At 43.4% G+C, this 26,600-nt stretch overlaps 1 protein-coding gene and 1 long non-coding RNA gene across 3 annotated transcripts in view; one reads left to right on the top strand and one right to left on the bottom strand.

The window, feature by feature from the left end:
- Positions 1 to 26,600, top strand: part of ST8SIA6 (ST8 alpha-N-acetyl-neuraminide alpha-2,8-sialyltransferase 6) — a 138,913-nt gene that overhangs the window by 42,059 nt on the left and 70,254 nt on the right. Inside the window, exon 3 of one of the 2 annotated variants that reach the window (XM_034930052.4) lies at positions 22,126 to 22,215. The exons of the other annotated variant lie outside the window; for it this stretch is intronic. Coding sequence (XP_034785943.1) covers positions 22,126 to 22,215 — 90 coding nt within the window. The remainder of the gene's footprint in view (positions 1 to 22,125; positions 22,216 to 26,600) is intronic. 2 annotated transcript variants of the gene reach the window in all.
- On the bottom strand, positions 4,475 to 25,795 carry LOC117974515 (uncharacterized). Its single transcript, XR_008619890.2, has 3 exons — positions 25,656 to 25,795; positions 13,546 to 13,643; positions 4,475 to 4,793 (listed from the first exon to the last, which is right to left on the bottom strand). It is a non-coding gene; the product is annotated as an uncharacterized LOC117974515 (long non-coding RNA).

Here is a 26,600-nt window from a genome sequence, read left to right as displayed (position 1 = left end):
AACATTAGGTCTTATTTCTTCTATCATATTGTATATTACCATATATACTTTTAAGTACTTACAGATATTTACCCATTCCTGTAAAATTCTTGCAGTCAAAGTTCCTACAGACCTGAATATTAGGAAAATGCAGGTTTAGTCCTAAAAAGGATACCGTGATGCAGCCATTGATGTAGCAGTGACTGGCTCCCCTAGGCTCAAACAATGCATTGACCTTTAGAGGGCAGCCAAGTGGAGCTCACGCAGGTTAATTCCAGTGCATGGCCTTGTTAGATCACATCATATCCCCTGCCTAGTGCCAGACACTTAATGCAGGAATAGTATGGTTTCAGGAGCCCCTCTCTGTCCAAAATTTGGTACCTGCTTCAGAGTCAGAATCCCAACTTTAGTGCCTTTGATTGGATTAATAATTTCTCTGAGCTCCAGGTCTGGGGATTGGGCTTGGCTTGGCAGTTGGGTTAGTCAATGGGATAGGATGTGGCTCTAGAGTTGGGGTGGCTGGAGGTTGGAGGGCCTGGGATGAGGGATAGGCTAGCAGGGAGAGCAGGCATTGTCCTAAGAAACAGAAGCCCAAAAATCTGTGATGTGAGGATGGTCACAGCAATTGCTAACCATGGTCAAGAGGGATCCCCAAAGGTGAAAGCTGAGAATGGCAAATCTCTTCAGCTGGAGTGGGGGTAGAAGTTGAGACAGGGGCAAGCATGGGCAGGCTAGGGAGGCAAGAGGGGCCAGAGTGCAGCGAGAGGGGCTTAAATGATTGCAGCCATCTGAACAGGCTGGCCATGGCTCTCTTTGGTTTTGCTTAAAGGCAATCGAGTTAGGAGTGAGGGCAGAAAAAAAAACATTCCTTAAAAGCATTTTCTGAAATGCAAATATATGTTCATCATGAAGTGTGAAACATTAAAAACTCATTAGCACTCATTGCCATGCATGATCCTGCTCACAAAGCCTAGTTTTTCAGATGAATAGGAAATAGGGCCAGGAATTAAAGAACAAGAACAGATATCCTCCAGGTGGAAGGTGCTTTAGAGAGAAACCTGACATGTCTTGGAAAAGAGGTCTTGCAGGCAAATAGAGACAAAGCACCTGGGCTCTGCCAAGTTAGAATGAAGACAGCAAAGCAAAAGAAAATCTGCAACAAGACAAAGTAGCTCCAACTTAACTAGATGCAGGTTATTCCAAATTTAAGTGAAATAACAGTGGGGCATTTTATCAGCTGGGAAATTGGGAATAAGCAGATAGAAGATTAATACACTTTCATGCAATCAAGAGTTCAAGTCTGGGCCAGGTGCAGTGGCTCATGCCTGTAATCCCAGCACTTTGGGAGGCCCAGGTGGGAAGATCACCTGAGGTCAGGTGTTCGAGACCAGCCTGGCCAACATGGTGAAACCCCTTCTCTACTAAAAATACAAAATTAGCCGGGTGTGGTGGTGGGCACCTATAATCTCAGCTACTAGGGAGGGTGAGGCAGAAGAATTGCTTGAACCTGGGAGGCAGAGGTTGCAGTGAGCCGAGATCGCACTGCACTCCAGCCTGGGTGACAAGAGTGAAATTCTATCACACACACAGACACACACACACACACACACACACACACACACACACACATACACACAAAGATTTCAAGTCTGTTGGGTAGGGTTATTCCTTCTAAGTTGTCTGAAATGACACGTGATTGATTGCATTTCTCAGAACCGACTACCACATTCAAGTAATTTTATTCCATCTTTTTTGAGGATCACTGTTTTGTGTGTTTCCTTGTTGAAATTCATCTGTAATTGTATCGCTTCATTTTGTGATTGATAGGTCCCTTGGGATGCTCTGCTAACCCTTCCTAATTACAGTTTACCTAAGCACAGTAAATTTGGTTAGCCAATTCTCTCACACTTTCATTAAATATTAATGAGAACACTTGAGTAACATCATTTTAAATATGGTAAAATCTCAATTAAATAGAATAAACAAGGATTGAGTTTTTCTAGTTAATTAAATCTTATAATTAGCTGAAGGTTAACCAGGGGATCTTTTGGTTTGAAACCCTCCTGGTGATTTTTTTCTAGTGTCTTATTTTGTTTTTCCATCTGATCCACTCCAGGTTTTAATTTTCCCTGGATGAGTTACCATCTTGCAATACCTCATGCTTAGTTGTCTCTTATTCATTCATTCATTTGTTCAAATTTATTAGGAGACTACTAATAGATGAGGAAGTCATACCAGAGACAGACATGACAATGGTAAAATAGCAGATAAAGGGCAAATTCTAGAAGTTGTTCTTTCAACAAATTCTAGTTTATAGTTTTTGTTATTATCGTCTTACAAAGCGTGGGTTATAGAAAAAAAAAAATCTTGGTTGATGGGGAGATTCTTGTGTGCTTCCTGTTAACTGAATGAAGTAGTTTTCTCCTTTGCATTTCAGAATTTTGAAAATCATCATTATTTTTTGACAAGGCCTTTGCCTCATTTATAAAACTGTCTCAGTACGATGAGACATGTCACTTGCTATTTATACTTTATTGTGACATACTCTTCTTGCCATTTCATTTCTTATTTAAGGTGCATGCAAATGTTTGGGCATGATTTCTGAAAGATTTTTTGCACTAATCTTTGTTCTGATGACACTCAGCTGAACTCCACAAATAAACCCCAAACAGTCTTTAGAAGATACACAAACACTCTCCAGTTTTGAATGTTAAACCAGCATATTAGGATTCTGTTCACTGCTCACATGTGTCTGACAACTAGTTTTTGTAGTGTTAGGTTTTCATGGTATATCATTTCCCTGGGGCTTCCACATTAATTAGGCAGCTTTTCCATATTGACTCCCAGACTTGGACCGGTTTTCACTGGTTCACTTATTTCTTGCTCTGTTGGCCAGAAATCACTCTATGGTTTTTGTTTATTGTTTGTTTGTTTGTGATGGAGTTTCGCTCTTGTTGTCCAGGCTGGAGTGCAATGGCGCGATCTTGGCTCACCACAACCTCCGCCTCCTGAGTTCAAGCAATTCTCCCGCCTCAGCCTCCCGAGTAGCTGGGATTACAGGCATGCACCACCATGCCGGCTAATTTTGTATTTTTAGTAGAGACGGGGTTTCTCCATGTTGGTCAGGCTGGTCTCAAACTCTCGATCTCAGAAGATCAGCCTACCTTGGCCTCCCAAAGTGCATTGGTACAACCACAGCTTACTGCAGCCTCATACTCCTAGGTTCATTTTTTTTTTTTTTTGGTAGAGGCAGGGTCTATAGGAGAAGTTGCCCAAGCTGGTCTTGAACTCCTAGGCTCAAGTGATCTGCCTGCCTTCGCCTCCCAAATTGCTGAGATTACAGGCATGACCCACCACACCTGGCTGCTCTACCCTATTAAACTTTGTTTTGCCTTGTTTTGTTCTTTTAAAGAAGATTCCACAACACCCTCTACAGGAGTTCCTAGGTATTGAACCTGATGCTTTCCTGAAAATGAATATAAAACATGAATATGTAAAAGTTGAGCTATAGACTTCCAGATTGTAAGAGAATCTTCACTCTTAGATGAGTAAACTTATTTTAAAACTGTAGTTATGGTTCAAATATTTAAGTATTTGTAAATTATTTAATGTTACAGCACCTAATAGCCATCTCAAACACTCAAATTAGCATGGAGTCAACATTGAATACAGATAAGATATTTTCCCATTAAAATTCTTATTTCAGCTGGATGCTGTGGCTCACGCCTGTAATCCCAACACTTTGGGAGGCCAAGGCAGGCAGATCACCTGAGGTTGGGAGTTTGAGACCAGCCTGACCAATATGGAGAGACCCCATCTCTACTAAAAATACAAAAAAAAAAGAAAGAAAGAAAGAAAAGAAAATTAGCCAGGCATGGTGGCACATGCCTGTAATCCCAGCTACTTGGGAGGCTGAGGCAGGAGAATCTCTTGAACCCGAGAGGCAGAGGTTGTGGTGAGCCAACATCGTGCCATCACACTCCAGCCTGTGTAACAAGAGCGAAACCCCGTCTCAAAAAAAATAAATAAATAAAAATAAAAAATAAAATTCTTCTCTCAAAATTCACTTATTTGAGTTTTAGTGAAGATGTATTTATTTATTCATTTATTTATCTTTTTTTTTTGAGACAATCTCGCTCTGTCACCCAGGCTGGAGTGCAGTGGCACCATCGCGGCTCATTGCAACCTCCACCTCCCGGGTTCAAGCGATTCTCCTCTCTCAGTCTCCCAAGTAGCTGAGATTACAGACGCCCCCATGCCCAGCTAATTTTTGCCTTTCTAGTAGAGACGGGGTTTCACATGTTGGCCAGGCTGATCCTGAACTCCTGACCTCAAGTGATCCACCCTCCTCGGCCTCCCAAACTGCTGAGATTACAGGTGTGAGCCACCATGCCTGGCCTGAGGAAATATTTAATTAGCAGAGAAATTTACTTCTTTTTTTGGTTGAGAAGAAGAACTTGCTGATGGTGATTGCATAGCTAATATGGACACGTAAGCATGTATATAACTGACATTTAATGACATTTCCAGAACTCACATTCTTGGATTGGGTGTCTTCTCAGAAGCGACAGGGTTTCTTCGGTCGTCATCCAGTTTGCTTGCACAAACCCTATTCAAGGGTTGCATTTGTCGGGCTGGATCCAGAGCGGAGCCTGACTGGGTGCTTTGGCCATGATGGATGGGGGTTACTCTCTTCTCTGTAGCAGAACTCCTGGAAGACTGAACCATGCCACTGAATCAGGAAAATAATTATGTTAAATGTCCCCAGTAACATAAGTCTCCTCTTCCATTATTTCCTTTATTATGATTTTTATCTGAAAATTAAAAACAGAACACTTATTGGTGACATGATGACAGCTCACTTTACTTTTGTAGCTTTCAAATGGACTCATTGTTTTTCCCACAAACCCTTCTGCCTATGAGACAGTCCCACGTTTCTTGTGTGTGAAGTCTTGCTCTAGACTATTATGAAAAAGACGGTCAGGGCAGAAGAACTTGATCCAGGAGACTTTTAAGAACTTGTTACTCAAAGTGAGACCCTTAGTCCAGTGGGATTGGCATTGTCTGGGAGCTCGTAGATGTGACACCAAACCAGGTTCATTCTGCCTGCACACAGTAAGCCAATCATGGTGACAGTGGGTTTCGCAAAAGAGAAAAGATTTATTCACAGGGCAACCCAGTCAGGAGATGGGAGAACAGCTCTCAAATCTACCTCCTCAAGGATAGTGCTTAGGGATATTTATGGAGTAAAGAATTAGGATGGTCTAAGGTGGGGAAAGGTGATTGAGGGTGGGGAGAAGTGAGGTAACTGGTGATCTGAGCAAGTGCAGTCTGGGCTCACGGCTCTTCTTAGGACACATGGTCAGAAAATAGCAGTGTTAACATGATCTGAGGGTGGAGTTTTGGCCCTCTGATGGCAAGTGTCACTTTTCGGACATCCATGCAGGTGCATTCAGAGGGTTGGTGGTCTCAGCTGGTTTGAACTGGACAGGGGCTGCCCCAAGTTCCTGAAAGACAACTTAAGCAATTGTTACTATGGTGACATATATGTCAGAGTGTTATTTATAGGGAAGCTAGTGAAGGCTAAGTTACAGCATTTAGCAGCCTGACTTTAAGCTATGTGGGTTTAAAAAATCAACAAGCAGCAAAAATCAACAAGGTGCAAGCAACTTAAAAGATTAGCCCTCAGTAGCAGGACGCGGTGGTTCACACCTGTAATGCCAACACTTTGAGAGGGCAAGGCGGGCAGATCACCTGAGGTCAGGAGTTCAAGGCAGCCTGGCCAACAAGGAGAAACCCCATATCTACTAAAAATAAAAATTAGCCAGGTGTGGTGGCACATGCCTGTAATCCCAGCTACTAGGGAGGCTGACGGGGGAGAATCACTTGAACACGGGAGGCGGAGGTTTTGGTGAGCTGAGATTGCACCATTGCACTCCAGCCTGGGCAACAAGAACAAAATTCCATCTCAAAAAAAAAAAAAAAAAAAAAGATTAGCCCTCGATTTCAGAAATGTAGAATATTAGGGCCTACCCTGGATCTACTCAACCAGAATCTGCATTTTAACACATTTCTCAGGTGATTCATGGGCACATTGCAGTTGAAGAAGTGCTGCCTTAAGAGGCCTGCCAAGACAGTAACAACTGCCGCTGTATGGACTATGAATGGGAGAAAAAAGTAACTCTTCCTCAACCCTCATACGTTTGTAGTTGGGACAGACTCACAAGAAAAGACAGATTAACAAGAGAAAAACAAGCAAGTATATTAATGCATGCAGTGCACATCCCGTGGGAGAAAAGTAACTCAAAGCAGTGGCTTTAGGAGTCTGGCTTATGTCGTATATTCGACAAAGAATATACAGCTCAGAGAAGTGACAAGACAAAGGGGAAGCTGTCCCAGGATCCTAGAAGTGGGAAAATGTGGGAAGGCAAATTTATGGGAAATGAAGGGAGTGAAGTCCACTGGCAGAATCTCCTGGCTTTGTTGCTGAGCTGATAAAAGGTTGTAAAGGAGAATTTATATCCTGGCTTTAGGTGCAAAATAGGGGGAGGGTAGAAGACCTTTTGTCTTTGCAATTCTCTGCCCTGCTTTTAGGCAAACAGAAGGAAGGCAGAGAGCTTTTCTGTCTGCTTCTTAATTGCCTTTAGCTCAAAAAACATTTATGTCAAAGAGGCATATTTTGAGGTGACACATTCTGGTTTCTCTTAACAAATACTGCTGAATACTGATTATTAAGCAGGGTCTCCACTCCAATGACTGTGCTAAGTGTTTTTATGCATTGTCTCATACAGATTTTGCATCAAATTCATCAAAGAGGATTATTCTCATTTTGCACCTGAGGAAGCTGAAATCATAGAAGGGCTAAATAACTTTCTTCTTTTTTTTTTTTTTGAAATGGAGTCTTGCTCTCTTGCCCAGGCTGGAGTGCAATGATGGCATGATCATGGCTCACTGCAACCTCCACCTCCTGGATTCAAGTAATTCTGCCTCAGTCTCCTGAGTAGGGGTCACTACAGGCACCCACTACCACGCCCGGCTAAGTTTTGTACTTTTAGTAGAGACAGGGTTTTGCCATGTTGGCCAGGCTGGTCTTGAACTCCTGACCTTGTGAAATGCCCGCCTCGGCCTCCCAAAGTGCTGGGATTACAGGAATGAGCCACCATATCCGGCCAATAACTTTCTTAAGGTTAAGCATCTAGTGTGTATTAGAGCAGGAATTTGAGTGATTGTCCACTTGCCTTTAAAGTTTATCCTCTTGATCACTGTAATTTGTTTATTTGATTCAAAAATGTTGTCAGCAACCTCATTTGAGGTGTTAAAAGATAATTTTCATATAAGGTAAAATCATGTATTTCATACAGCTACGAAAATGATCACTTTTTAAATATTTATTTTATTTTTTATTTTTTAGACAGGGTCTCACTGTTGCCCAGGATTTCAGTGGTGTGATCGTGGCTCACTGCAGGCTTGAACTCCTGGGCTCAGGCAATCCTCCTGTCTCAGCTTCTGGAGTAGCTAGGACTACAGGCATGTACTACCATGCCTGGCTATTTTTTAAAATTTTTTTATAAAGATGAGTTCTTGAAATTTTGCTCAGGCTGCTTTCGAACTCCTGGGCTCAACCGTAAAGATTTAATTTAAATTATCAGTGAGAAAACTGGAAAGGTGTTATAACCAGTTCAAAGGAGAATCCACAGAATAGATACATTTACATGTATAGATCAGAACTATTGAGCTGAGTGTGTCAATGGAGGCAGAACTACTTTTTCCTTGTGGTGTGGGAGAGGGAGAGTTGCCTCTCCCCTGGACACAATTCATTTGCATACCTATGGATAAGAATTATTTTGTACTGTTATCAGTTATGCACAATTTATAGAATTGCAAAATAGCTCTGCTAAAGAAGAAAGTATTCATGACACTCGTTAAAACAGTATGGCAGAATTTATTCAGGACTATTGTGGTAGGTGTAGAGACTACTGCAATGAGGTTTGCAGTAGGGAAGAGAGATTGGGGTCAACTTCGAATACAAGGAAAAGTGGGGATTTATAGGCAAGGAGCAGCGAAGCGGGGTCAGTGGATGGAAAATCACTAAGAGGAAACATCAGAGGTAAGGTGCAATTCTGGGTAAGGCTGACTAGGGTGATCAGACATCACCTAGGGCATGGTGAGGGATGAAGAATTTTATCAGAAATCAAAGATGGTCAGATATTAAGCATAGGGGATTCTGGCCAAACTGACTTAGTAAAATCTTTGCTAAGATGAGCTCTTGAGGCTGTGTCCAAGGATGAGGCCTTCTTGAAAAAGAACTGGGGTAGCTTGGTTAAGGAGAACATCTTTGTCAGCTCCCATAGACTCAGAATTCGATACAATGGAGGGGCTGCTGGTGCTGTGGACAATGAGGTGGTTCTCCATTCAAGGGCAAATTTTCCCGTATGAGGGAGGTAGAATGGCGTAACGTCTGAGTTCAAAACTCCACTCCGCTTCCAACTCGGACAGCGACTTCGGGTATGTTATTTAATCTTCCAGTGTCTCAATTTCCTCAGTTTATAAAATGGACCTAGTATCTAACCTGTATGTTCAATGTGAGAAGTAAATGAAATGAGATGACACATGTGTAAACTTCTTAAAACAATACACATGGCACCTAATGACCATTCAATATACGTCACTCTTATGGCCTTCATTCTTTTTTTTTTTTTTTTTTTTTTTGAGACAGTGTCTTCCTCTGTCGCCCAGGCTAGAGTGCAGTGGCACCATCTCTGCTCACTGCAGCCTCTGCCTCCCGGGTTCAAGCGATTCTCCCACCTCAGCCTCCCAAGTAGCTGAGATTAAAGGCATGCACCACCACACCTGGGTAATTTTTTTTGTAATTTCAGTAGAGACAGAGTTTCATCATTTGACCAGGCTGGTCTCAAACTCCTGACCTCAGGTGATCCACCTGCCTTGGCCTCCCAAAGTGCTGGGGTTACAGGCATGAGCCACCGTGCCCGGCTCCTTCATTCTTAACTAAGATGGCATATGAGGATTTTTACATCAGGGAATGTGGATATTAATATTAAAAAATACTTAGCGTATCCAAGATTTTCAAATTCAAGGCACACTAAAGAGAGGTCAAAATAATCTTAGCTGTTTAGAGTAAGAAAAAATATGTATATTAGACCAGACAAGTGCAGTAATGAGAAGGGGAAAAAGAGTAGAATGAGGAATTCAATCTGTAACTGACGGTGAACAATCAGTTGAGATAACTCACTACCTTCAGACCAGCCTAGAGTAAGAGAATATCGTTGGAAGTCGGTTAAAAAAGACAGAAACACTGCACTGTGGGTGAATTCCACACTGACTCTACACTTTTAGGCTTGCTTCCCACAGCCAAGGACCTGTCACTTCTGGACCAGTGAAATGAGGCACAGATGCTCATGTTTGCAACTTGTTTTCAATCTGTGTCTATTTTATTTTCTCTCTACTCGCCTAAAGACACCATTTCCTAATTAGGGTCCCACTTTTGCACAGTGAATTTGAGGTTTTTATAAATCTCCATATCAAATCTGTCCTTTTGATAACTCCCACTTCAGGCAACTGAGTCAAGCCAATACTTTGACTGCCCAAAGGACTCACGCCTGAGCCAGGTCCATCTGTTTCCCTGTTTGGGGTAATCTGTGGGGTGGAGGGAGACTGAAATTCAGAAGAAGTGAGTCTGTGAGGCTCATTCCTGTGAATCCTTCCCTTAACATTAGAGTGATGGGCAGCGATAGTGTTCATGGTGTAGGGAAAATTTTGTGCCACAGTGGATAGGTTTGCACTGTTGAGATCACATACTTCTTTGACTTTTGTTGTTGTTATTTTTTATTATTATACTTTTAAGTTCTAGGGTACATGTGCATAACGTGCAGGTTTGTTACATATGTATACATGTGCCATGTTGGTGTGCTGCACCCATTAACTCGTCATTTACATTAGGTATATCTCCTAATGCTATCCCTCCCCACTCCCCCGACCCCAACAACAAGCCCCGGTGTGTGATGCTCCCCTTCCTGTGTCCAAGTGCTCTCATTGTTCAATTCCCACCTATGAGTGAGAACATGTGGTGTTTGGTTTTTTGTTCTTGCGATAGTTTGCTGAGAATGATGGTTTCCAGCTTCATCCATGTCCCTACAAAGGACATGAACTCGTCCTTTTTTATAGCTGCATAGTATTCCATGGTGTATGTGTTTTCTTAATCCAGTCTATCACTGATGGACATTTGGGTTGGTTCCAAGTCTTTGCTATTGTGAATAGTGCCACAATAAACATACATGTGCATGTGTCTTTATAGCAGCATGATTTATAATCCTTTGGGTATATACCCAGTAATGGGATGGCTGGGTCAAATGGTATTTCTAGTTCAAGACCCTTAAGGAATTGCCACACTGTCTTCCACAATGGCTGAACTAGTTTACAGTCCCACCAACAGTGTAAAAGTGTTCCTATTTCTCCACATCCTCTCCAGCACCTGTTGTTTCTTGACTTTTTAATGATCACCATTCTAACTGGTGTGAGATGGTGTCTCATTGTGGTTTTGATTTGCATTTCTCTGATGGCCAGTGATGATGAGCATTTTTTCATGTGTCTGTTGGCTGTATAAATGTCTTCTTTTGAGAAGTGTCTGTTCATATCCTTCGCCCACTTGTTGATGGGGTTGTTTTTTTCTTGTAAATTTGTTTGAGCTCTTTGTAGATTCTGGATATTAGCCCTGTGTCAGATGAGTAGATTGCAAAAATTTTCTCCCATTCTGTAGGTTGCCTCTTCACTCTGATGGTAGTTTCTTTTGCTGTGCAGAAGCTCTTTAGTTTAATTAGATCCTATTTGTCAATTTTGACTTTTGTTGCCATTGCTTTTGGTGTTTTAGACATGAAGTCCCTGCCCATGCCTATGTCCTGAATGGTATTGCCTAGGTTTTCCTCTAGGGTTTTTATGGTTTTAGGTCTAACATTGAAGTCTCTAATCCATCTTGAATTAATTTTTGTACAAGGTGTAAGGAAGGGATCCAGTTTCAGCTTTCTACATATGGCTAGCCAGTTTTGCCAGCACCATTTATTAAATAGGGAATCCTTTCCCCATTTCTTGTTTTTGTCAGGTTTGTCAAAGATCAGATGGTTGTAGATGTGTGGTATTATTTCTGAGGGCTCTGTTCTGTTCCTTTGGTCTCTATCTTTGTTTTGGTACCAGTACCACGCTGTTTTTGTTACTGTAGCCTTGTAGTATAGTTTGAAGTCAGGTAGCGTGATGCCGCCAGCTTTGTTCTTTTGGCTTAGGATTGTCTTGGCAATGCGGGCTCTTTTTTGGTTCCATATGAACTTTAAAGTAGTTCTTTCCAATTCTGTGAAGAAAGTCATTGGTAGCTTGATGGGGATGACACTGAATCTATAAATTACCTTGGGCAGTATGGCCATTTTCACGATATTGATTCTTCCTATCCATGAGCATGGAATGTTCTTTCATTTGTTTGTGTCCTCTTTTATTTACTTGAGCAGTGGTTTGTAGTTCTCCTTGAAGAGGTCCTTCACATCCCTTGTAAGTTGCATTCCTAGGTATTTTATTCTCTTTGAAGCAATTGTGAATGGGAGTTCACTCATGATTTGGCTCTCTGTTTATCTGTTATTGGTGTATAAGAATGCTTGTGATTTTTGTACATTGATTTTGTATCCTGAGACTTTGCTGAAGTTGCTTATCAGCTTAAGGAGATTTTGGGCTCAGACGATGGGGTTTTCTAGATATACAATCATGTCATCTGCAAACAGGGACAATTTGACTTCCTCTTTTCCTAATTGAATACCCTTTATTTCTTTCTCCTGCCTGATTGCCCTGGGCAGAACTTCCAACACTTTGTTGAATAGGAGTGGTGAAGGAGGGCATCCCTGTCTCGTGCCACTTTTCAAAGAGAATGCTTCCAGTTTTTGCCCATTCAGTATGATATTGGCTGTGGGTTTGTCATAAATAGCTCTTATTATTTTGAGATATGTTCCATCTATACCTAATTTATTGAGATATTTTAGCATGAAGGGCTGTTGAATTTTGTCAAAGGCCTTTTCTGCATCTATTGAGATAATCACCTGGTTTTTGTCTTTGGTTCTGCTTATATGCTGGATTATGTTTAGTGATTTGCGTATGTTGAACCAGCCTTGCATCCCAGGGATGAAGCCCACTTGATCATGGTGGATAAGCTTTTTGATGTGCTGGATTTGGTTTGCCAGGATTTTATTTTAGAGACAGTCTCACTTTATCACCCAGGATGGAGTGCAGTCGCGTGATCTCAGCTCACTGCAACCTCCGCCTCCTAGGTTCAAGCAATTCTCCTGCCTCAGCCTCCCAAGTAGCTGTGATTACAGGTATGTGCCACCACGCCCGGCTAAGTTTCGTATTTTTAGTAGACATGGGGTTTCACCATGTTAACCAGGCTGGTCTCGAACTCTGACCTTAGGTGATCCACCAACCTCGGCCTCCCAAAGTGCTGGGATTACAGGTATGAGCCAATGCACCTGGCCAGATCACACACCTCTGAGTGTCTGATTCTGATCCTGTGGGAGCTATTTTATAATCCAAGTTGCAGTTAACTGATAGCAATGCAAAATAATTCTTGTCCATAAATATGCAAATTATGTCCTGCATGATAGAGGTCCTAATGACTCACCCTGCCCCTCACTTTGCCAGTTCTTTTACTGGCAAATTCACCTCAATATTCCCGATCTGCAAAGGTGGTGGTGCTCTGCATTCTCCTTTGAACTGCTTCCCTCATTATGAGTAAAATAAAAGCTTTCACACATGTTCATTTTATATGTGCATGAGAGTTACAATTTTACTTTTTTTTTTTTTTTGAGACAGAATCTCCCTCAGTCATCCAGGCTGGAGTGCAGTGGTGCAATCAAAGCGTACTGCAGTCTCCACCTCCCAGACTCAAGCAATCCTCCCACCTCAGCTTCCTGAGTAGCTGGGACCACAGGCACACACCTCCACATCTGGCTAATTTTTAAATTGTATATAGAGACAGGAGTCTCACTATGTTACCCAGGCTGGTCTCAAACTCCTAGGCTCAAGACCCTCCCCTACCTCTGCCTCCCAAAGTGGTGGGATTACAGGTGTAAACCACCACACCTGGCTGATTTTACATTGTTGAAAACTATCTTGCAACTATGGTAGGAGGGCAAAATACATTATGGTAACTGACTCAGAAGCAGAGAGCTAGCTAATTAATCTTCATTGAGGGTAACTGAAGGCAAATAAAAGCCAACTAAGCAGATACTATTTGCAGACATTTTTGCAATTTTAAGCTGCCTGCAATGTTTGTGTATAAAAGAATGAAGTTCTATGAAGTCATTTTAGGAAAAGTTCCTCTATTTTGAATTAAATGGCATTCACCAAAACATAGAATCATGGTTTCTTGAAATTAATATGATTATGGAAGATAGCCGGCTTTCATTCTGCAAGCTCAGATGGTAATTGTGTGTTTACTTGTCTGTCATCCCCACCAGGCTGTTTGCTTCAAGGCAGCAAAGAAACTGTTTTCTACCTTGTTTAATCTCCAGAACTTACCATTCTCTGGCACAGATATCAGGTGAAGGACGAAATTAAAAGGCAGCCAGAATCTGCCCCTCATCTTTGTAGGCGCCGTGACTTGATTTTGTCAGTTCCTGAGTATAATGGATATACAAAGGCAGACTTTTGTTAACCAGATTCATACAAGACGATTTATAAATCAGAATATTAATTTGTTAATTAAAAAGAGTATTCAAACCATGCAGTAGACTACGATGCTTGCCTTTCTCCCTCAGGAAAACTACATGGTGTATGTGTGTTGCAGGGGCGGTGGCTACATTATAATTAGAAGTTTGCTTAATGAGCTGGAAGTTGGTGCACAGCTAATTACTGTGGCCTCTGTCCCAGGGGCAGGTCAGCCTGTTACATCCCTCTACAGTGCTCAGGATGCTGGTGGCTAGGGTGCTCTCCTGGCTCCTCATCCCTGGAATGAGGACAGAGTGTTTCTAAGTATATGGAAAGAACTGTATAACCCTTTGGGCTTTCCGTTCTTTGATAATATTCCCTGTCTGTTAAAACATTCTTTCTTCAGAGAGAGTAACATTGATTTGGTTTTAAGCTTTACATTTAAATTCACAATCCAGTTTTAGCCCCTGTATAGTCATTGTAAATAGAATTTGGGATATTCTTGAAACTCCTTTGTTGCCCATTTGCAGATTATTCTTTGGGATGTTTTACTTGGCCAGGGGTCCGATTGCATGATTGTATTAATTACGAGTCATATACAGAGGGTGACATTAATTCTATGTTTTAGAGGTCTTTGTGGATGATCGGTAAGCACTGATGGCATTATTTTGTAGGGATTGAATAGTTTGTTTCCTTCAAGAGACATTCTTCGCACTATCAGAGTCTTATTTTTTTTTTTCTTAAGATGGAGTCTTGCTCTGTCACCCAGGCTGGAGTGCAATGGTGCAATCTGGGCTCACTGCAACCTCTGCCTCCCGGGTTCAGGTGATTCTCCTGCCTCAGCCTCCTGAGTAGCTGGGATTACAGGCATGCGCCACCATGCCTAGCTAATTTTTGTATTTTTAGTAGAGACGGGGTTTCACCATGTTGACAAGCCTGGGCTTGAACTCCTGACCTCAGGTGATCCACCTGCCGCAGCCTCCCAAAGTGCTGGGATTACAGGCATGAGCTACTGTGCCCAGCCCAGAGTCTTAATTTTTCTTACTTGGCAGTAGCCATTGTAGTCTCTAAGCTTTTGGCTATTCTGTGTAATCTTGTCAGTGGGGCTTGTAAAGTGATCACTTTCAACTCAAGAATGACTTATACATATATAATTTTTTAAAAGTATATCAACCATATGTGGATAACAGTGATAGCAGAACTGCTTGTTTTTGTGTATCTTTTTTTTCCAACCTTTTTAAAGATTTCCGCCCCCCAACATACTGAAGTGATGAAAACATGCCTAAAGTCTTGGTTGCCAGTACCAAACAAACAAATTCTGTAATCAAATAATAAAAGCAGCCAGAAGCCATAATATAAGACTGGAAGGAATTAAAAACGGGAAATGTGTACCAATTAATGGTTAACAAATGCAGGCAGGGGCCAGGTGGTGGATGGTTTTGCATGCCCAGTTAATAAGGAGTACGGAGCACATCTCAAGAGCGATGGGGATGGAAGGTCTTTGAGCAGGGAAATGATGTGATCAAATGTGCACAGGAGGCCAGGCGCGGTGGCTCACGCCTGTAATCCCAGCTTTTTGGGAGGCTGAGGCAGGCGGATCACCTGAGGTCCAACCTGGCCAACATGGTAAAATCCTGTCTCTGCTAAAAATACAAAAATTAGCCAGTCGTGGTGGCAGGCATCCTGTAATCCCAGCTACTCAGGAGGCTGAGGCAGGAGAATCACTTGAACCCAGGAGGTGGAGGTTGCAGTGAGCTGAGAATACGCCATTGCAGTCCAGCCTGGGGGACAAGAGTGAGACTTCGTCTAAAAAAAAAAAAAAAAAAAACAATGTGCAAACGAGACAACCCCTCGCAGAGAAAATGAGGGTGGAGCTGAAGGAGAAAAAGGTTGGCAGAGATGTTTACAGGAAGCCAGCAGGCTAAGACATGAGACATGGAGGCAGTGTATGGGGGAACACCAGTAAACTGAATACCAGCCACTTACTTTACATTCACATCAGAAAAAGAAGACTCATGGGAAACACCCGCTCTTATGCACTGGCCCAAGAAAGAAACCGCGAAAGGACCCTGAGTAGTAGTCAGAGGTCAAAGGACAAGAAGAGAGGACTGTGGTGGAAGCCAGGTACTAAGTGAGTTGTCAGTGGTTCAAATACCCTCAGGGGTCAAATGGCAAATGCTGAAATAGCTCTTGGACTTGGTGATGCTTTCCAAGAATGGTTTAGTGGATTTGCAGGTAAAGAAAAAGGACAAGAGTTGGTTGCACTTTGAATGAAAGGTAAGGCAATAGATGGAGGAGCATAGCAGAATGGGTGATTTCGTTTGTTTTTGATTTTGAGATGGAATTGAGCTGGGAAAGGACTGTGGTAGGGAAAGGGGAAATATTCAGGAGAGAGAAAAATCAAGGGATGGGCTGGATCTCAGAGGAGATAGAGAGGGATGTGATGGCAGGTGGATTATTCTTTTGTGAGAGGGGAGGCATTTCTTTCTCTGAGAAGGAAAGTCAGGGTGGCTTGTATTTACAGGCCAATGCTCACCAAGCTGCACCATGTTTCTCTGAAAAAGGAGCACAGTTAAATGAGAAGTTAGGAGTCCAGAGAATAGGCAAAGACAATAAGAAACAGTGGATGCCTAATGTAGCCATGGAGGGAACTGGGCATGTAATAGAATTGCCAAGGTATATAAAAGGCCCTACAAATTGGACACTATGAAGTTACCAAGGCACCAAACCACCCGCATGATTTTTTTTCCAGCACTCCTCATGAGTCAGGTATAGGAATATAGGATGCCAGGGGCTGTATTGCTACATTATGGCAGATTTGCCAGGTGACAAGATGTCAGTGGATCAGGGAATTGATAGGGCTGTCAAGATGTGACAAATGCTACAAGTGGGCAGAAAAATAATCTTGCACAGTGACATGTGAACAGAGATTGTGATCTTCTAATGGAGCAATTAGAGAAGTATTGGCAGAACAGTTAGAGCCATCTCCACTCATGGGTCGGAGGCTTCTCATGCTAACCCAACTACAGAGCTCTAGCAGAACACCATGAGGGTCGCCATGGTCTCTCCCATGACTTGTCTCTTTGGGGGCGCTCTCAACTGTATAGTTTGGCAGTTCTGATGTGAACAGGTCATTTTTTCTATTTCAGCTAATTCTGGTATGAAGCGTTTTTTGTTTTGTTTCGCTCTTGTTGCCCAGGCTGGAGTGTAATGGCGCAATCTCGGCTCACCACAACCTTCGCCTCCTGGGTTCAAGCAATTCTCCTGCCTCAGCCTCCTAAGTAGCTGGGATTACAGGCACGTGCCACCACACCCAACTAATTTTTATATTTTAAGTAGAGATGGGGTTTCTCCATGTTGGTCAGGCTGGTCTTGAACTCCCGACCCAGGTATCTGCCCGCCTTGGCCTCCCAAAGTGCTCAGATTACAGGCATGAGCCACCATGACTGGCAAGTTTTTAAGAAGTGCTTTCAACAGAAAATTGGAATAAAATTAAAAAAAATTTTTTTTGTCTCAGAATTCACAGAAACAGAATTCATACTTTGAGCCTGTAAGAGCCTGGCTTCAGGGTTTTGGTTCTCAGAGTTTGCCTGGCAACCCTACTGAGTCCTCTTCTTTTTCTGTCCCTAGACTCAACTGCTCAGACTTCTAACTTGGTTAGTTTTAGGTGGGTCCCTCTGCATTCATATGCTGGACTTCTACCTGGAAAGGAGTTCTCCTGCAGCAGGATGTGATATGATCCCCAGTATATTAGTCAATTTTCATGCTGCTAATAAAGATATACCCGAGACTGGGTAATTCATAAAGAAAAAGACATTTAATGGACTCACAGTTCCACGTGGCTGGGGAGGTGAAGGGCATGTCTTACTTGGTGGTAGACAAGAGAGAGAATGAGAATCAAGCGAATGGGGTTTCCCCTTATAAAACCATCAGACTTATTCACTACCATGAGAACAGTATGGGGGAAACTGCCCCCCGTGATTCAATTATCTCCGACAGGGTCCTTCCCACAACACGTGGTAATTGTGAAAGCTATAATTCAAGATGAGATATGGGTGGGGACACAGCCAAACCACATCACCCAGTAATCCTTCCTGGGCTTACAAATCAGCCCACGCTTGTCTTGCAGCTATCTCTTGTGCCACCATGTTGTTCCTGGTTTAGAGTCTTTGCAATTCCTACTTTCACCTTGATCAACTTCTCTCAATCCCCTATGACTTGTCTGAGAGATGTTCCCAAATCAGCATTTTTTAAAAAAGGACTCAACCCAACGTCTTCACTTGTGGTGTGCCCCAACCTCTTAGATGGGATCTGCTCACAGCTAGTATCCTCTCTTATCCCAGAATTGAGAAGGTCTCTTTCTGGAGCAAGTTCGAATGACATTAGATGAAAAAAGGAAGAAAACTCTGAAGACTCTTGAAATGAAAAGGAGGGGACAGGGAAGGTACAGAAGCAAAGATAACTAAAAGGGCTTCTCTGTCTGTACCTTTCATTACTGGGTGACTTCTTACCAGTGTGAGATGCTTCCTACCTCTATGGCAATAACAATGACTGATTTGAGGAAATAAAGCAATAATGACTTTGAGAGAGTAAGAACACATCTATTTACTGACTTCTGCTTGTCAGGTGTTTTTATATACATCCCATTAAATTCCTAAAATTCCTTTATTGGGTAAGGATTTTTTTTTTTTTTTCTTAAAGGCAATCCCAAAGCTCAAGAGCTAAAGTCAGAGAGTGGAGCCCAGATTCAGAGACTGGCCTTGCTGACTCTGAAGACCCTGTTTGGTCCCCAAGACTTCATTCTGTCACCTTCACTTCTACCCCAGATCCTCTCATTTGCTTCCACGTATCTTCTGTGATTTTAGTTTGCGCAACTAAACCTGTTCTGAGTTTTTATTTAAAAAGATACCCTCTCTGATTTAAGAAGAGGCATAGGAGACACAATCCTATTGGTGTCTACTGGTCACGGTTTCACAATTCAATACTGCAACGCCATCGTAATTCAAAGCATTGCTGGCTTGGTAATTCACTTCATTAACAGTCCTGCCTGCATAAAATACAAGGCAAATGGGAAATAAACAAATCCTTGGACAGTATAATACATTCAGAAAGCACAGAGGATGATGCGTGGAGACTGAACTAGAGGGAATTGGGAAGGAAGTGGCGGGGGAGATAAATTCTATCAGGATTAAGAGAGACTTTTGTGAGCCCATGTGTACTCTGCAGGCAGTGTTTTTAGAAAGGATTTCTGAGAAATATTGGAGAATTACTTATGAATCTGTCTTGTTTATTTCTTTACCTTTATGCCTTCCTATCCCTCACTTCCCACATCCAATCTCCTAGGAAGTCCTGTCAGTCTTGCCTCTAGAATGGATCTCAAATCTGTCCACTTCTCTGCCTGCCGATGGACACAGGTGTGCTGAAGTCTCCAGTTACACCTGTGTCAGATCTCCTCTCTGGGGACACAGGAGGGTGGCTCATTTCTGACTCCCACGTTGCAATCAGGTGGGGCATGTGACCAGCTCTGGCTAATGATGCATTGTAATTCTGGTTCAAACATTTGGATACAGGGCAAGACCTTCCAGCATGTTCTTCTCCTGCCACATCAATTATGGAAGCAGGTTATTGAAATGAAGGTGCCACAAGACTGAAGCAATTCGGATCCCTGTATTAGTCAGAGTTCTCTAGAAAAACAGAAACAATAGAGAGATAGCAAGAGATTTATTACGAGGGATTAGCTCCCATAATTAGGGGAGGCTGAGAAGTCCCATGACCTGCCTTCTCCAAGCTGGAGCCCCAGGAAAGCCAGTGGCGTAGCTCAGTCTAAGCCCAAAGGCTGAGGAGACTTTGATGGAAACCATGGGGCCAACAGTTTAAGTCCCAGTCTGAATATGAAGGTCCTAGAACCAGGAGCACCGATGTCCAAGGGCAGGAGAAAACGACGTCCCAGCTCAAGAAGAGAGAGTGAACTCACCCTTCCTCCACTTTTTTGTTCCATCCAAGTGCTCAGCAGATTGGATGCTGCCCACCCACACTGGTGAGGGCAGCCTTTACTCAGTCTGTTGATTCAAATACTCATCTGTTCCAGAAATACCTTCACATCACACCCAGAAATCATGTTTTACCAGTTATCTGGGCACCCCTTTGCCCAATCAAGTTGACACAGAAAATGAACCATCACAAGCCCTAAACCACATGGAGCACAGCTGCCCTAGACGGGCCTCCAGACATACAGTGGGCATTTCATCGGCAAGAAACAAACCTCTGTTTTGTAAAGCAACTGAGAGCTTGACGTTGTTATCACATCATAGTCTATTCTATCCTGACAAGTAAAAGGAGTTGCCATCAGCTCTCTCCTAGAGTCCTGCAGAAACCTCCTAACTTTTTCACTTCCTCTCTTGCCCCATTTCTCCTCATTTCTCTGCAATCACCCCATGGCTCTTCAACCTTGAATCCTATTATCTTTTTATTTCCTCAGATAATCCAGGCTGCTCCCCATTTTGGAACCATTGCACATTTATTTTTTTGAGACAGGGTCTTACTCTGTCACCCAGGCTGGAGTGCAGTGGCCCGATCATGGTCACTGAGGCCTTGGACTCCTGGGCTCAAGTGATTTACCTGCCTCAGCTCCCCAAAGTGCTGGGACTAGAGGTGTGAGCCACTGGGCCTGGCCTGCACACACTTTTTCCTCTGCCTTGAACGCAGTACCCACTTTGTTTGGATCATCCTTGGGTGTCTCCATCTAAATGACACTCCCTTGGAGGCCTCCTCTGACCCCTCAGTGTGAGTAGAGACGTACTCTTCTGAGCCACCTACTCTGGTTCAACCATAACCAATCACGGTTCATAATTCTATATTCATTTGTTTGGTTATTTGTTGATTGATACCTTTCTCCTTATTCAGACTGCAAGCTCCATTAGGGAATAAGACCATGTCTATTTTCTCTTCCTCTCTGTCCTAAATAACCTGTGTGTGGGCCCAACCCATATTAGGCTATCAACGAATACCTTCAGGATGATGAAATAAATGCATTAACAGCAAGTTAGAGTTGCATATATATTTTTTAAGTCTAAGGAAAGAGACAGTTGATTTTTTTTTGAGCACTTAATATATGTGACGCATGTTACAAGTGGTTTACATTGTTTCCTTAGCATATATATATCATGGCAATAACACTATGAGGTAAGCACAATTATCCTTGATTTAGAAATATGGAAGTCTATGCCTGGAGTGGGTTAAATAACATGCCTATGTCCCTGAGGCTCATTAGGCAGGCTAACTTTGTAACCCATGTCCTTAACCTGACTTCAGATTTTTTTTCTTTTGTTCCACCTCCAATTTTCAAAGTTTATAAAACAAATAGCACCAGGCCAGTATATTGCAGCTATCAGAATAATCAAAGGCCAGATTTGTGTTCATTATGGAGAGAGTTAATGATCTCCTATGTCTGCATATTTTCTACCGAAGAAAACATCCTTTAAAAATAAACGCGACTGGGAGCGGTGGCTCACGCCTGTAATCCCAGCACTTTGGGAGGCCCAGGCAGGCGGATCACGAGGTCAGGAGATCGAGACCATCCTGGCTAACATGCTGAAACCCCGTCTCTACTAAAAAAATACAAAAAATTAGCCGGGCATGGTGGCAGGCGCCTGTAGTCCCACCACTCGGGAGGCTGAGGCAGGAGAATAGCGTGAACCCGGGAGGCGGAGCTTGCAGTGAGTCGAGATGCACCACTGCACTCCAGCCTGGGCGACAGAGCAACACTCCATCTAAAAAATAAATAAATAAATAAATAAATAAATAAATAAATAAAAATAAAATAAACACACAGTGATTAAAACTATTAAATAACTTGTTCATTGTAAATACTAACCTCAGAATATGAAAACCTGCCAGTATAAAGTCCTCAAAGGCCAGGCACGACGGCTCATGCCTGTAATCCCAGCACTTTGGGAGGCTGATGCGGATGGATCATCTAAGGTCGAGAGTTCCAGACCAGCCGGACCAACATGGAGAAACCCCATCTCTACTAAAAATACAAAATTAGCCGGGCGTGATGGCAGGCGCCTATAATCCTAGCTACTCGGGAGGCTGAGGCAGGAGAATCGCTTGAACCAGGGAGGTGGAGGTTGCAGTGAGCTGAGATTGTGCCATTGCACGCCAGCCTGGGCAACAAGAGTGAAACTCCATCTCAAAAAAAAAAAAAAAGGTCTTCAAAATAGAGTTCTTTTATGTTTGACTTCACAGCATAAGTTTTTTTTTTTTTTTTTTTCATTTAGACCCATCAGAGGTGAAAATATTAATTTCCTTTTCCATGGAGAAATCCAATAATGGAGTAAAGATGAGACTTCATTTGGACACACTTTATCAATTAAATCTGATTTTTGTTAACAATATCTTATAAGCTCTCATTTTAAATCAATCTTTTTAAAAATCTCTTTCATGAAACAGCACATATCTGAATGAGAAGTCACTCCAACTGACGGAGAAATGCAAAAATCTGCAATATGGCATTGAGTCTTTCTCTAACAAAACGAAAGGGTAAGTTCTACTCTTCACATTTAATTTCCTTTTACAACAACGGTTTTATTTTCAGAATGTTTGACAGTGTCTCTGAAGTCATTTGGAATATGAGACTGTTCACTCTCAGGCTTACCACTGGGCTCTGAAGCTCCTGTTAATGAGCATGATGGACCCGGGGCCAAACAATGTGTACCAGGGTCAGACCCTGGCAGTGGGACTCAACTTATTTGTCCCTGGATCCGCATTTGTTAAAAATACCATGTAGGGGCCAGGTGCGGTGGCTCATGGCTGTAATCCCAGTGCTTGGGGAGGCAGAGGCTAGAGGATTGCTTGAGGCCAGGAGTTTGAGACCAGGCTTAGCAACATAGCAAGACCCTCATCTCTACAAAAAATAATTAAAATTGGGTGGCATCTGCCTGTAATCCCAGCTACTCAAGAGGCGGAGCCAGGAGGATCGTTTGAACCCAGGAATTCAAGGTTGCAGTGAGCTATGATGGCACCACTTGCACTCCAGCCCAGGGGACAGAGCAAGACCCTGACTCTAAAACTAATTTTTAAAATTAGCTGAATGTGGTGGCTCAGGTCTGTAGTTTCAGCTACTCAGGAGGTTGAGGAAGGAGGATTGCTTGAGCCCAGGAGTTCAAGGCTGCAGTGAGCTATGATTGCACCACTGCGTCCAGCCTGGGTGACAGACCGAGATCCTGTCTCTAAAATCAACCAAAAAACTCCTCAAAACACCATGTAGTTTTACTGGCTAAACTTTTATAGGCCCTCAATCCTTTTGAGAACATGATATGTATTCTGAACGCTATCCTAGAAAAATACATACTTGTATAAAATTGTGCTTACGATTTCAGCCAGGTGAACGATTTACCCCCAGTCTCAGCTGTGACACTCCCTCAGCTTCCCCTGCGCTGCTTACAATCCTAGATTTTAGAGGGTTTGCTACATGATCTCCTTCAAAAAAAGGAAATCCAAGTGCTCCATGCCTCATCTACATGGAAGAGGCACTGGTGGCCTGAGACTCTGATTGTTCCTAGAAGGTGCCCAGTCCAATGGTGCTGGACAAAGGATGTGTGTGTGTTGGGCAGGGACACGAGGTTATGCCTGTAACCTCCCTGAAAGGAAATAATCCGAGTTTCATCTTGCTTTATGCTTGCCTGACAACATTTGAAGATGGTTCAGGATAATGTAAACGCCCAATGGTTTCACCTTGCCCACCGCCTAGACAGAACCGATTTATCAAGACAGGGGAATTGCAATGGAGAAAGAGTAATTCACGCAGAGCTGGCTGTGTGGGAGACCGGAGTTTTATTACTCAAATCAGTCTCCCTGAGCGTTGGATCGGGGATCAGAGTTTTTAGAGATAATTTGGAGGGTAGACGCTTGGGAAGTGGGGAGTGCTGATGGTCAGGTTGGAGCGAATCAGGGAGTTGAAATGAGTTTTTCTTGCCATCTTCTGTTCCTGGGTGGGATGGCAGAACTGGCTGAGCCAGATTATGAGTCTGGGGGGTGTCAGCTGATCCATCCAGTCTAGGGTCTGAAAAATATCTCAAGTACTGATCTTAGGTTTTACAATAGTGATGGTATCCCCAGGAGCAACATGGGGAGGTTCAGACTCTTGGAGCCAGAGTCTGCATGACCCCTAAACTGTAATTTCTAATCTTGTAGCTGATTTGTTAGTCCTGCAAAGGCAGACTGGTCCCCTGGCAGAAGGGGGTCCTTTCAGGAAAGCGCTATTATCAATTTTGTTTCAGACTCAAACCACGAACTGAATTCCTTCTCAAAGTTAGCTCGGCCTACACCCAGGAATAAACAAGGACAGCTTAAAGATTAGAAGCAAGATGGAGTCAGTTAGGTCTGATTTCTTTCATGTCATAATTTCCTCAGTTATAATTTTCAAAGATGGTTTCAGTAAGAGGTATTGCTGATTTCCACATGCCAATCCTATACAAGGAAGACCCAGTGAGCGGTCTTCCTGCCTTCATGTTTTTCACTTTCTCTTCCTAATAATAATTCTCTCTCTCTCTCACACACACACTGCTTCTTTTAATGTTAGAAATAGTGTTTATACAGCTGCCTCTAATCCATTCCTTCCCTTCCCTGGGGGTGTTGGAGTTTGATCTGGGGATAAAGAAACCAAGGTAGGTAAACCGGTTTAACCTGTTTCTCCACTGAGCCTCTGGGTAAATAGACTAACGATATTTGCTTAGAGGAAGAGACACATCCATTGAGTGTCCCTAGCAGGCTGATCTCTGGCTGAGGTCCTGCTTAAAGTTAATGGAATCCAGGATCCAGGAGGCAGGACTGCCTGGAGAATGGCTCAAAGGCTGTGGAACTCCCTGGGTCTAAAAGAGAAACCGTTTAACAATTTAAAGTTTCCTGCTGTGTGAGGAAGCCCACTGACCTCACCTAGAAACCTCACCTACTATCCTGGGCCATGTGCAGTGTGGGAAGACAGGACTGGGGTGTCCACCCTTGATGTCCCAAGCCTGTCTCTGCTTTGTCCGAGTCTGTTGACATAACCAGAAATTATGTTTTACCAGCTATCTGGGCATGCCTGAGCCCAGTCAGGTCGACACAGAAAATGAACCATTGAAAGCCTTAAACCACATGCAGCACAGCTGTCCTAGACGGCCCTCCAGATACACACTGGGCATTTCATGGGCAAGAAACAAACCTTTGTTTTGTAAAGCAATTGAGAGCTTGGCGTTGTTATCATATCATAGTCTATTCTATCCTGACAAGTAAAAGGAGTTGCAATCTCTCTCCTAGAGTTCAGCAGAAATTTCTTAACTTTTTCACTTCACCTCTAGCCCCATTTCCCCTCATTTCTCTGCAGATCTTTGAAATTATTAGGAAAGCTTGATACTGGCTAAGATCTCTGATTTGGGTTAATCGATGTGACAGCAGTCCAGTCCTGTATGTTAGCTCCGTTTCTCACTGAAGGATAGCCCTATGAAAATCCTAGTTTTCTGGGCCGGGCGCGGTGGCTCACACCTGTAATCCTAGCACTTTGGGAGGCTGAGGCGGGCAGATCACCCGAGGTGGGGAGTTCGAGACCAGCCAGACCAACATGGAGAAACCCCCCCCCCCTCCCCGACTAAAAATACAAAATGAGCTGGGTGTGGTGGCGCATGCCTGTAATCCCAGCTACTCGGGAGACTGAGGCTGGAGAATCTCTTGAACCCGGGAGGCAGAGGTTGTGGTGAGCCAAGATCGCGCCACTGCACTCCAGCCCGGGTGACAAGAGCGAAACTCCGTCTCAAAAATAAAAAAATTATTGTTTTCTTTTCCTTAAATTCCAACTAGCGGGCCTTAAGCTTGCAAGGGGAATCCACGGTGCTGTGCGTCTTCCACTGGGCCCACTCAATCCACTTCCACCCTCATAGCTTTTCACCCCCCAGTTTCATCTCTGCCTGACTTTTCCCAGGGAGGCTGACGTACGTGGAACTCACCAATAGGTTCTGGGCTCTTTTGCCATCCGGCTTTTCTTTGGAGCAAGGAGGAGCATGAAAAAGAGATCAGAAAGAGGGAGGTGAAAGACCTTCCCCAGGACCTTGAAGCTGGCGGAGGCCTGAATAACTCCTCCCTTCTCAGGCCCAGTCCCAAGGCGCAAGGCCGCTTACGTCATCAGCGTGCGTCAGCAAGATTGCAGAAGCGGGGAGAGAGCTGTTCTGAAGACCCAGAGAGAGGCCTACCGGGTATCACGTAGCAGTAGATACACAGACTGAAACACTTCCTGTTTACAGGAGACTATAAAACCCCTGCCCGTCCTCATTTGGGGCTGATGCCATTTTAGGCCTCGGCCTGAAATGGCCTGAAGGTCTGCCTTCAGGCACTCATTAAAACTGCCTGTTGCTCCACACTGCCTTGTGTTGTTTGTTGGCGTTCTCTCAGGGTTCGAAACAATACAAGAGCCTTGCAGGAGGAAGGAGAAGAAACTCTGTGTTTGATGTCGTTGGAGGTTAACTACATGCTTTTCTTTCTTTTTTCTTGGAGACAGTCTCACCGTCACCCAGGCTGGAGTGCAGTGGCACGAACACAGCTCACTGCAGCCTTGACCTGCTGTATTCAAGCGATCCTCCTGCCTCAGCTTCCTGAATAGCCAGGAAGACAGGTGCATGCCACCATGGCTGGCTAATTTCTATTTTTTGTAGAGATGGGGTCTTTCTGTGTTGCCCAGGTTGGTCTCAAAACCCTGGGTGCAAGTGATCCTCCTGCCTTGGCCTCCCAAAGTGTTGTGTTTACAGGCACTTGAACCCAGAAAATCTGAGACAGGTCTCAGTTAATTTAGAAAGTTTATTTTGCCAAGGTTGAGAATGAGCCCGTGACACAGCCTCAGGAAGTCCTGACAACATTTCCCCTAAGTAGCTGGGGCACAGCCTGGTTTTATACATTTT

Source organism: Pan paniscus, chromosome 8, assembly GCF_029289425.2.
Source record: "Pan paniscus chromosome 8, NHGRI_mPanPan1-v2.0_pri, whole genome shotgun sequence".
Lineage (NCBI taxonomy): Eukaryota > Metazoa > Chordata > Mammalia > Primates > Hominidae > Pan > Pan paniscus.
This window is presented reverse-complemented; position numbering and strand designations above follow the sequence as displayed.